The sequence below is a fragment of the Zingiber officinale genome, chromosome 9A (genome assembly GCF_018446385.1).
Source record: "Zingiber officinale cultivar Zhangliang chromosome 9A, Zo_v1.1, whole genome shotgun sequence".
Taxonomy (NCBI): Eukaryota; Viridiplantae; Streptophyta; class Magnoliopsida; order Zingiberales; family Zingiberaceae; genus Zingiber; species Zingiber officinale.
This window is the reverse complement of record NC_056002.1, coordinates 118,516,061-118,528,600: the sequence shown is the minus strand read 5'-3', so window position 1 is coordinate 118,528,600 and position 12,540 is coordinate 118,516,061. Positions and strand designations below refer to the sequence as shown.

The 12,540-nt window shown below is 41.6% G+C and overlaps 1 protein-coding gene and 1 long non-coding RNA gene across 2 annotated transcripts; one reads left to right on the top strand and one right to left on the bottom strand.

Annotated features, from left to right (window-relative positions):
- Positions 1–7,131: 7,131 nt before the first annotated feature.
- Positions 7,132–7,542, top strand: LOC122019520 (pectinesterase inhibitor 8-like). Its single transcript, XM_042576977.1, has one exon. The coding sequence runs from the start codon at positions 7,132–7,134 to the stop codon at positions 7,540–7,542; it is 411 nt and encodes a 136-aa protein (XP_042432911.1).
- Positions 7,543–10,785: 3,243 nt separating this feature from the next.
- On the bottom strand, positions 10,786–11,330 carry LOC122021389. The gene is made up of 3 exons (XR_006122543.1): positions 11,191–11,330; positions 11,018–11,121; positions 10,786–10,930 (listed from the first exon to the last, which is right to left on the bottom strand). It is a non-coding gene; the product is annotated as an uncharacterized LOC122021389 (long non-coding RNA).
- Between the last annotated feature and the right edge of the window lie 1,210 nt (positions 11,331–12,540).

The following is a 12,540-nucleotide window of genomic DNA, read 5'->3' as shown; positions in this document are numbered from 1 at the left end:
ATCAATTAAATAAACAATCTGGAACATCTCGTTAAATTAAATAAACAAGCTTAAACATATATGTGTTGGTGTAGGTAGACTGGCAAGAAGTGAGGGGTGAATTGCCCTGTAAAAAATAAAACTAATCCTTTTTAGATCTTTCAACTTCGTTAAAAAGTACAATTAAATTAAAACTGAAATAAACTAAATAACTATAAAAATGTAAGTAAGAAAGCCATAATTACTTGATTACAATCTAGATGATTGTTAATCTAAGGCAGATGAAAAGCACTAGAAAATTTTTTTCTTTGAAGGCGGAGAGGTCTCTTACACTCATTGGACACTCAGAAATAAACTAAGAAATCAATACAAGAGTTGTTGAATATTTTTTAAGTCCAAGGGTCTTTTTATATCTTCTAGAAAATATTATTCGCAGCTTGAAGATGCCTTTAAAGTGGTCCAAGGCGTCTTCCATCGGACAAATTTTATCCCCTGAGGATAAAACTTTATCCTCGAGTAACGGCTAGGGAAGGTGCCTTCCAGCCTATGGAAGACGCCTTTCACAAGATAAATCAATTCAATAGCTGATCTCTTCGCATGGGTGATTCTTCGGCTAATCGAAGTTGAGCTCACTTGAACCCAACTCCAACCTTCTTCTCAACCAGGCTTCCTCTCCCACTTCTTGTCCCTTGAATGTTGTGCACGCCCGTCTCGTCCACCGGTGTACTCTTCCGCAGCATCTCATTCCTCGGATGTACCAAGCTTGTCGACTCTTTTTTCGTGTCATCCTTCTCGCTAGGTACGTCTTCCGTTCGACTTCTTGTGTTCCTAAACTCTTGCACACTTAAGACACAAGGATCAAATACACAGGACTTAACTTAATTGGTTGGCCATATCAAAACTACCACGGAGTACTTATAATATGTGTTTAGCTCGTTAACGTTCGTGAACAACATTCGTGAATAATGTTCTTGAACAACGTTCGCGAACAATATTCACAAGCCATATTCATTAATAAAACTTTTATCAATATGCTAAATAATAAATAAATAAATAAATAAATAAATAAATAAATTTGAATTATCAAGCACAATAATCAATCAAATAACTAAAAATTTTAAACAATCAAACAAGTTTGAATTGAGAGTTCGATAATATCTAAACGAACCAAGCTCGAGCCAAGCTTCAAATAAGCTCAGACTTATAAAAAAAATAAACCATACCAAGCTTAAACAACCATTTCAAAGACTTGGTTCATTTTAAGCTCGGCTCGGCTCAGCTTGACTCGATTATCTTATCAAACAAGCTTGAACATCCCAAAACTCGGCTCGGCTCGTTTACAACCCTAGTCTTGATCATATTCCTCTTTCTTAAATGTAATTTATAAAAAAACCTCCGGCCTTTAATTTTTCCACGCATTCTACTTCTGTCACCGTCAAGCGGCGGTCTGCTCCTTTCGCCGCTGCATCTCCTCCACCACCTTGTTCATTGCAGTGTCGCATCTCGTGAACACCGCCGCGATGTCGGCGGGCTTCATCTCCACCTCCACCAGTAGCGCCTCCGCTTCCAACATTTGCGGGTGCGCCTCCGCTTCCAGTATCCGCGGGTGCGCTTTGGACTCAAGTTGGCAACGAGCTTGAAAAGATACTTTGACTATGTTAATCTAATCTTCAAAGGAGTAAAGTCTTCTTAGTATAAACTTTCTCAACTCTCACAACTAAAGATACATAAGACATCAGTCTGTGAAGATAAAATAACATATTATGGCAGCTACAGACTTGCAGAAAAAAATAGTGCTTACCATGTAATTCTCAGTTGCCAAGACTAGCTAAGTACCATGAAAGGAGCAACTACAAGAAATTTCCCTACTACTAGCTTGTCGCCGTGAATAGTGTCTACATGGAGTGGTTTATAGAAGAAATGAGATAGATATATTGGGTTTCAGTGTCTAGCCTTGTGACGTGAAAATGGAATAATTATCAAGAGAAAATTTGTTGCTACTATGAGATATGCCAAAGTAGGGCCACTAGTTTAATATGCCGAGTAACCTCCCCGCTGACTCCATACCACCTCTTCTCTCCACATTTGGATTAGAACACTATAACACGTCTTTCTGTTGACGGGTGACTCATATCTGAGTAAAGGCCAATACGAGGGATGTCACAAATGAAAATAAAAAACAATGGAAAAAATTCTTTTATAGTTTTTCGTAACAATTTTGTAAAGTTTTTTCATAACAGAATTCTATTATGATTTTTCGGGTTTGTTTTGGCATGTTGGAGTTTGGACACTATTTATAGGGATCATTGTGAATCTAATTGAAGTATCATCATTATGGTGTAGATTCTTTTGTGTAAAGATAATTCTAATAAAGTTTTAGCCGTTTTGTGGAGTAGGTACCCCGTTGAATCACGGTAACTCTTCTCCCTCTTCTTCTTCTTCCTCTTCCTCGTGTTTGCTCTTTCTTATGCTTCTGTCTCATTGCTCCGCAAGATCTCTTTCTCTCTTCCTCTCTTCTTCTACGTTAGAGGTTGAGAGGTGTTGCCCCCTTTTTGCGCAACAATTGATATCAGAGCAAAGTTTTGGCGGATTTCTTCAACATGTTGGGGACGCCTTTTGCCAAGTTTGATATGGTGAAGTTTGACTGAACCAGGAACTTTGGATTATGGCAGAGAAAAGTTAAGGACTTATTGGTACAACAAGGCATGGTAAAGGCGCTAGGAGAAAAAAAAACGGAAAGCATGGAGAGATAGGATTGGGAAGAACTTCAGGCAAAGGCGCAACAATCAGGCTTTGTTTTACAGATGATGTGATGTACAATATCATTGACGATGAGTCACCAATGATAGTTTGACAAAAGTTAGAAAGTCGATACATGTCACAGTTATTAACAAACAAATTGTATCGCAAGCAAAAGTTATACGGACTGAAGAGGAGAAATGGAACTGATCTAAGCCAACACATCAACTTATTCAACCAGAACATGAGCAATTTAAAGAGAGTTGATGTAAAGATCGAGGATGAAGACAAGACACTGATGTTGCTGAATTCTCTACCTTCATCTCCTACGTATGAGAATTTGGTTATTACTTTGATGTAAGTTAAAGAAACTCTTAAATTAAAGGAGATCACAGGTACGTTTCTATGTTTTCACCAGAAGAAGAAAATAAACAATGAGGTTTATCAGGGAGAATGACTTGTGATAAATAGCAACCAAGAGCGTAGTAGAAGCAAATCTCGACATGGATCGAGCTCGTTCTAAGTGAAGAAGGAAGAAGGTGATCACTTGCTACAAGTGTAGAGAAAAAGATCATATAAAGAGATTGTTCTGAGATAAAGAAACATGTTGCAAAGAACAAATGTAATTCGGTGAAGCCTGCAAATATAGTTGAAGAAGAAAATTCAGGAAGAAGACACTTTGCAGGTAGTTCTCCTGTTTTGTAGGTTCGGCCTGATCGATCGACCGAACTCGATGATCGGTCGATTGAACAAGGCTAACTCAGAACAGACACCAATTCAGATAAAAGTAGAGCAAAGTCTGATCAAGGCATAATCAGTTGATCAAACCAGAGGATCGGTCAACCGAACGATATCGCATTAAAGGCTCATTAATGAAGAATCTCTATGAATAGGGAAAGCTCATCGTTCGATCGACCGAATAAGGGGATCGGTCGACGGGACCATTAAACATCATTAATATTTGAGGATCGGATCTTAGCAAAGAAGGAAGGGAGTGGGTTCAATCGACCGAACTCGTGGATCGATCGATCGAACGTTGGCCAATCTTATAAAAAGAGATCGAGGTCCGAGGCTCAGCAAGGAAGCAACAAAGCAACGAAATCTGTTTGGTCCGAAGTTCATCTCTGTGTTAGCTGCTGTTGTTCGTGCTACTCTTCTTTACCTCCATCAAGCAAGTTGTTGTATCATCCAAGAAGTACCGATCATGCTGCATTTTCTATTTAAGTAATTGGTATATTTATTTAGCTTGTTTTTGTACTTAATCTAAAGTAAGATAGTAGGCTGTTGTTATCTTACTCACTTCATTGTACAATCTACTTCTCTCTGAGGTTTTCAGAGAAAAGAGCTTTAGTGGATTGCCCATCGGTGCGATCAATGATCATGGACCTTGGAGTAGGAGTTGACCTAGGCTTCAAACCAAGTAACCGAACTTGTTCTTTATTTTCCGCTGCATGACTTTGATTTAAACCAGTAAAAGAAATTTTTTTAAAAAGCACGATATTCACCCCCACCCCCCTCTATCGCACTCTTTCAATCCTACAATTTGATCCTATTTGAAAGCTGCGAGATGGCGTACTGGCTCCAGTGGGCGATGGCCTCGAGGAAGAAGAACTTTAGGAGATCTGGAAAAACTTCTCAATGCTCATGTGCACCACGGGACGAGCCAACAAAATGTTAGTGACCTAGGACCGGGGTGGGAATCCTTGGCTAGGCCCTCCGACACTCAAGTTAGTTCTCTTGTTCGAAGGTGGAAGAAGAAGAAGAAGTACAGTAATGGAAGTAGAGTTTCAGATGCAAGTGTTTGTGTCAGAACTGGATCTTGTGTACCTCGCTAGCGGAAATGATTTTCCTTTTTATACCACCTCACGTAACCTTTGCGATCATGAGGTGGTTCCCGGTTCGTTAGAGTTTGTTTGGAGATGGAGAAAAGTACCACCTGGACTTCCTGCAATAATTGTTTAAAAAATCTTTTTTGTACCCCAGATGTACCCTCTTTGTCGTTTAGTATACCTGAAGAAGCTTTAAGAAACTATTTCCAACCAAATTGGTCAGGCTAGCATAGAGTTACATGTTGCATATATGTTGTCTGTATCTTAACCGATCATTCAAGCCGATCATATATGTACTAAGAGTACCTTCTGTTAAACCAATCTCGGCCAGTCATTAAAGTCGGTCATATATGCACTGAGAATACCTTCTATTAAGCCAATCTCGACTGATCGTTAAAGCCGACCACATATACTAGAAGTTTCATAAGGCTGAATGCCCTTAAGCATGGTTGGGTTTTCCCGTCAAGCGTATATAGGCACACTTATGCTCGGTCGGCCTTCGCTTGGCCGATCATATACTAGAAGCTTCATAAGGCTGAGTACCTTTAGGCTTGGTCAGGTTTTGCTCGTCCGAGCGTATATAAGCACACTTGTGCCCGGTCGGCCTTCGCTTGACCAATCGTATACTAGAAGCTTCGTAAGGCTAGCTGAGTTTCTTTAAGCTCAGTCGGGTTTTTCCCGTCGAGCGTATATAGGCACACTTATGCTCGGTCGGCCTTCGCTCGGCTGATTATATATGAGAAGCTTCATAAGGCTGAGTGCCTTTAGGCTTGATCAGGTTTTGTCCGTCCGAGCGTATATAGGCGCGCACACTTGTGATCTGTCGACCTTCGCTCGGTCGATCGCACATTGGAAGGTTCGTAAGGCTGAGTGCCTTTAAGCTCGGTCGGACTTTGCCTGTCGAGCGTATATAGGCACACTTGTGCTCGGTCGGTCTTCACTTGGCTGATCATATATGAGAAGCTTCATAAAGCTGAGTACCTTTAGACTTGGTCAGGTTTTGCTCATCGAGTGTATATAGGCACACTTGTGCTCGACCGACCTTTGCTTGGCCGATCATATACGAGAAGCTTCATAAGGCTGAGTGCCTTTAGGCTCGGTCGGGTTTTACCCATCCGAGTGTATATAGGCACGTTTGTGCTCGGTCAACCTTCGCTTAGCCGATCATATACGAGAAGCTTCATAAGACTGAATGCCTTTAAACTCGATTGGGCTTTGCCCATCAAGCGTATATGGGCACACTTGTGCTCGGTCGAGCTTCGCTAGGCCAATCGTATATGAGAAGCTTCATAAGACTGAGTACTTTTAAACTTGGTCGGGCTTTGTCCATCGAGCGTATATAGGCACACTTATGCTTGGTCGTCCTTTGCTCGGTCGATCATATACGAGAAGCTTCATAAGGCTGAATGTCTTTAAGCTCGATCGGGCATTGCCCGCCTGAGTGTATATAGGCACACTCATGCTCGGTCAATTTTTACCGTCTAAGCATGTTCATCGAAATTTCTATTTGATCATCCTTTATCTTATCGTATATTCGACCCAATACAAGAATCCCCTCATCACCTTAGCTTTCACATCATTGAAAAGAACTCGCCTATCATAACCCATATAAATTAGTAATGGTACAAGTACTATAATGTATAAAAATAATAATAATTTATCAACTTCTAATTTAATTAAAATTATTTAAATATAATTATAACAATTATTATAACGGTAGTTTTATATAACATCAAATTTTTCAGTATGATAAATATCAATACCGAAGTTTTAAGAAAAACGATATAAAATTTATATCATATCGAAATTTCGGTACAAATATAGTATAAATTTTCTTATACCAATCTTTTTGATAGGGTATATATATACGATACCAAATTAAACCACCCATAGCTATTTAATTAATTTTAATTAAATTAGTGATAAAAATATTTTAATATAAAATAAATTATTGGTTAAAATTTTAATTAAATTAAAAACAATTACTATTCATTTAATTAATACAAATTTAATTTCTGTAAAACAATTTATTATTTTATCTTTAATAATTGCAATAATAGATTGTAATTATTATAATAGTATTTTAAGTAAATTTAATTAATTTTAATTTAATTAGTAAAAAAATATTTTAATATAAAATTTTATTAGAGTAAATTTCAATTAAATTGAAACAATTATTATTCATTTTAATAAACACCAATTTAATTTCTGTAAAACAATTTAGCATTTTTGTCTTCACTACGTTTTATAATAGAATGCAATTATTATAATAGTATTTTAATTCAATTTCATTAATTTTAATTAAATTAGTAAACAAAATATTTTATACGAAAGTTTTAGTTAAATTGAAACAATTACCATATATATAGTGGATAAATATTATATTTTTGAAAATAAATTCTTTGGTTAGAATTAAATAAAAATACAAAATTTTATTTTAATATTACCAATTTAATTTCTCTAAAATAATTTATTATTTTTGAAACGTACAAAAAATGAATGGATATTTATCTTTTTTAGGAAAACAATATCTGTTCATTTCCCCCATTGCTATATATACAATCGAAAATTAAAAAATCCTAAAATGGCTTCTTCTTTCTCCTTCACTTCCCTCTCCATGGTTCTGCTGCTGCTTCTTCTCCATGGCCAGTCCGCCTCCGCCTACGTCGAGCAGACCTGCAGGGACGCGTCGAACAGCGACCGGAGGGTGAACTACGACTTCTGTGTCGACCGCCTGTACAAGAGCCCTCGGGCGACGGAGGCAGACACGTGGCTGCTGGCGCAGATCGCCGCCGAGCTCGGGATAAACACCACGGGGATCGGGAGGAGCAAGATGAACGAGCTGGCTCAGTCCGAGCGGGACTCGGCAGTGAAGGTGCTCCTCGAGGCGTGCTCGACCAACTACGGCAACATGGTGATGGCGTGCGCCAAGGCCGACGACTGCATCCGGGCGAGGGACTACGCCGGGGCGAAGAGGCTTCTGACGCAGGCCTGAAGCAAATAATTCAGACATGGACGGATAGAATCGCCACGTTCTGCTGCACCTGGAGCACTCACCATATTTTTCTCCTTCCGTCTCTCGCACAATGGTTTTTTCTTCATTAATCGGTTTTATCGTTTCCTATTTTTAGGGTATGAGTCATCCCTATTTTTAGCTTCAAATTTTATCAGTTGAGGTGTATTTAAAGGGGTCGAGTCTCTCGGTTGTAATGTGGATCACAGTAATAATATTCTTCTCCAGTTTTTATTTTCTTCCCTCAGTTCCCGTTTTTTCCCTTGCAACTGTGCGTCGGTGTCTAATTTTTCCCTGCGCAGTTTCTTTGTTTGGAATGCTACAGTGCATCTTTATTATCTCTGCGCACAATTTCTTTTCCTTGGTACTGTGCGTTCGTTTCTGGATACTGTGCATTTAGTTTTCTATAACTATTGTGCACGGTGTTTTTAATCGTTTCTCAGCCCATCTTCTCTCCTTGTGTTATTTTTCTTTTGCAACCTGTGCTATCTGTCGATTCTGTGCCAACATTTGGTATCAGAGCGTTGGTAGTATAAGACATCCAAGAATCTACGATTCTATAAAATGTCGAGCATCCCAGTAAAGGAGAACGGCGGAGTGTCATTTCCCTATCCGATGCTAAGTCCTGACAATTACACTGTGTGGGCGATAAAGACAGAGGCGATCCTTGATGCCCAGGGAGTCTGGGAGACGGTGGAGCCAGTGGAAGGAGCCCAGGTGGATGCAAAGAAGGACAAAAAGGCACGCGCATACATCTTGCAGTGTGTCCCCGAAGACATCCTTCTCCAAATTGCAACAAAGAAGACGGCGAAAGATGTCTGGGACAGCCTGAAGACGAGATATCTTGGTAGTGATCGGGTGAAGAAGGCACGTGTACAAACGTTGAAGAGCGAGTTTGACGCCCTCCGGATGAAAGAGACCGAGACGATTGATGAGTTTGCTGGCAAACTCAGCGCCCTAAGCAGCAAATTCTCCACCCTTGGAGCCACACTTGAAGATTCCTCGTTGGTAAAAAAATTGCTCGATTCTGTCCCTGATAAATTCTTCCCTATTGTTGCCGGCATTGAGCAGTTCTACGACCTTGAGTCTATACCATTTGAGGAGGCTATAGGGCGACTGAAGGCGTACGAGGAACGAACGCTTCGATTACGCAGCAACACTAACGGCACTGAAGGAGAGCTCCTACTTACTCATGCCGAATGGCAAATGCGACAAAAGGGGAGTAGCGTGGACACTTCGTCAGGAGGCAAGGAACGTGGGTCCAACAGCTCTAATCGTGGCAAAGGGCGTGGGCGTGGGCGTGGCCGAGGGCGCGGTCGTGGTCGTGGTACACAGCGCCAAGATAGTGCAGGAGGCACTAGCGGCAACAACAGTGGCACTCGTGACAAGAGACACATAAAATGCTTCAATTGTGAGAAAATGGGGCATTATGCGTCTGAATGCTACAGCAAGCGTCGTGGAGATGAGGCTCACCTCACTTGCGCCACCGATGAAGAGCCAACACTAATGATGACCATGTTCCACGAAGAATCTCAGCGGCAGGATACCATTCTGCTCAGTGAAGAGAGGTTGCTACCGGAGGTGTACCGGGGCGTCAAGAAAGGTGAAGACAAAGACGTTTGGTACCTTGACAATGGTGCCAGCAATCACATGACTGGACATCGCGAGAAGTTTCAAGAACTAGATGAAACTATCACCGGGAGGGTGAGGTTTGGCGATGGATCAACCATTGAGATCATGGGCAGGGGGGCGGCTGTGTTCGAATGCAAGAACGACGATCAGAAGACCCTCCACGAGGTATACTACATTCCGAAACTTTGTAGTAATATCATAAGCCTTGGTCAGTTGACAGAAGCTGGGAACGAGGTGCACATGGAAGGAGATACCATGAAGGTGATTGATAGGAGTGGGAAGCTCTTGATGCTGGTAAAGCGAACGCAAAATCGCTTGTACAAGATAACCTTGAAGACATTCAAGCAAGTCTGCCTCCAAGCAAGCCTAGAAGACCCCACCTGGTTATGGCATGCAAGGCTCGGACATGTAAACTTTCATGACTTGAAGCTGTTGGGGGAGAAGAAATTGGCGGTTGGTGTGCCACTATTGCCCCAGACGAACAAGCTTTGCGAGGTGTGTGTGATCTCCAAACATGCAAGATCGGCATTCCCGCACCAAGCAAACTTTAGAGCGACGAAGCCGTTGGAACTTCTCCATGCTGATATCTGCGGGCCAATTTCACCAAGTACACTTGCTGGTAACAAGTATTTCTTTTTGATTGTTGATGATTGCACAAGGTGGATGTGGGTATTTGTCTTGACAGCAAAGAAAGATGCATTCCAAGCATTCAAGAAGTTCAAGTCCGTGACGGAGAACACAACTGAGTACAAGATCAAGACACTTCGGACAGACCGTGGCGGTGAGTTTCTATCCACGGAGTTCACTCGATTCTGTGAAAATGAAGGAATTGAGAGGCACCTTTCGGCTCCCTACACACCCCAACAGAATGGCGTTGTGGAGCGTCGTAACCGCACAGTGATGGCTATGGCAAGATCTCTCCTCAAGGGTACACATATGCCGGCAAGGTTCTGGGGAGAGGCGGTTAGGCATGCTGTCTATCTGCTAAACCGTCTCCCAACTAAAGCGCTAGGAGAACGTACTCCATTTGAAGCTTGGATGGGGAGAAAGCCACATCTTGCCCACTTGAAGGTGTTTGGTTGTATTGCCTATGCAAAAAATACAACCCCTCACCTTAAGAAACTTGACGACAGAAGCTCACCTATGGTATACTTAGGAGTCGAAGAAGGCTGCAAAGTTCATCGTCTATTTGATCCAAGGCATAACAAGCTACAAGTAAGTAGAGATGTAATATTTCAAGAAAATAGTGAATGGACATGGAACGCAGGTGCTGATAAAGAAGACTTACCTGAGTTTGTGGTGGTGAATGCATTCAACACCGACGAGGTGATTGTTACTGCAGACATTGAGGCAGCGGCGAAAGATGTCACACCATCATCAAGTCTAGCTAACCCATCTTCGACAAGAGCATCAAGTCCGTCTACACCATCATCGAGCACCCAAGCAACTACCTCACCCGAGTCTCATGAAGGGCCAGTCCGTTATAGGTCCATTGCCGATATCTATGCCAACACTGAGGAAATAATTGGTATTGATGAAGAGGAGAATGAGGTAATGCTGATGATGTCAGAAGAGCCAACCTGTTACCAAGAAGCTGCAACCGAGGCTTGCTGGTACAAAGCAATGGAGGAAGAACTGAAGACTATTGAGATGAACAAGACCTGGACCCTAACTGAGCTCCCATTAGGCCACAAACCTATCGGCCTAAAATGGGTGTTCAAACTGAAGAAAGATTCAGCTGGAAAAGTGGTCAAGCATAAAGCAAGATTAGTTGCTAAAGGCTATGTGCAAAAACAAGGCATCGACTTTGAAGAGGTATTCGCACCTGTCGCTAGACTTGATACTATTCGAGTCATTCTTGCACTTGCAGCAAATCAAGGCTGGGAGGTACACCATCTAGACGTGAAGTCGGCATTTCTGAACGGAGAGCTGGAAGAAGAAATATATGTTACTCAACCAGAAGGGTTTGAAATACAAAATCAGAAACACAAGGTGTACAGGTTATCCAAGGCCCTCTATGGACTGCGGCAGGCTCCACGAGCTTGGAACATGCGGCTGAACAGGAGTCTGAAAGAGCTCGGCTTCAAAAAATGCAATCAAGAACATGCAGTATATACAAGAGGTAAAAGAGAAGCTAGTATACTTGTTGGAGTGTATGTTGACGATCTCATCGTGACAGGAAGGAGCACAGAAGGAATAAACAAGTTCAAACAACAAATGATGACAGAATTTGAGATGAGTGATTTGGGTCTTCTCTCCTACTACTTAGGAATTGAAGTGGAACAACAGAAGAGCCGAATTTTACTTAGACAATCAGCCTATGCTATGAAAATTCCATCTCAATTCCAGATAGCAGACTGTAATGCCACAAAGCAGCCGATGGAACCCAAGACACAACTGCATAAAGACCTAGAAGGGACTCCAATTGATGTCACGGAGTACAGGCGCGTCATTGGCTGTCTAAGATATCTATTACACACACGGCCAGACCTATCATATTCTGTCGGCATGGCGAGCAGATACATGGAAAAGCCTACAAGCATGCATCATAAGGTGGTCAAACAGATCCTCAGGTATTTGAAAGGTACAATCTATTTTGGACTTGCTTACACAAAGGGACCCCAGGAAATTAGTATATTCGGCTACTCGGACAGCGATTTAGCCGGCGATCTCGACGGGAGGAAAAGCACAAGTGGAATGGCTTTCTATTTTAATGAAAGTCTGGTGTCCTGGAACTCACAGAAGCAGAAGACAGTGGCGCTTTCATCTTGTGAGGCAGAATTCATGGCAGCCACAACTGCAGCCTGTCAAGCTTTGTGGTTAAGAAGCCTTGTCAGTGAATTAACCGGTGAAGAGCCAAAACCGGTGACTTTGTTTGTTGACAACAGATCTGCTATAGCTCTCATGAAGAATCCTGTCTTCCATGGTCGAAGCAAGCATATAGATACAAAGTTTCATTTTATCAGAGAATGTGTTGAGAAGGGACAGATTATGGTTGAATTCATTAATACTGGAGAACAGCGAGCCGATGTATTAACTAAAGCTTTGTCAGGAGTGAAGTTAGCTGCCATGCGACAATTACTCGGCATACGTGACTTAGAGCCATGTCAGAATTAGGAGGAGTAATGAAGCAAATAATTCAGACATGGACGGATAGAATCGCCACGTTCTGCTGCACCTGGAGCACTCACCATATTTTTCTCCTTCCGTCTCTCGCACAATGGTTTTTTCTTCATTAATCGGTTTTATCGTTTCCTATTTTTAGGGTATGAGTCATCCCTATTTTTAGCTTCAAATTTTATCAGTTGAGGTGTATTTAAAGGGGTCGAGTCTCTCGGTTGTAATGTG

Excerpts from the sequence above, each read along its gene's own strand:
- LOC122019520 (XM_042576977.1), top strand. The coding sequence starts at position 7,132 with ATGGCTTCTTCTTTCTCCTTCACTTCCCTCTCCATGGTTCTGCTGCTG.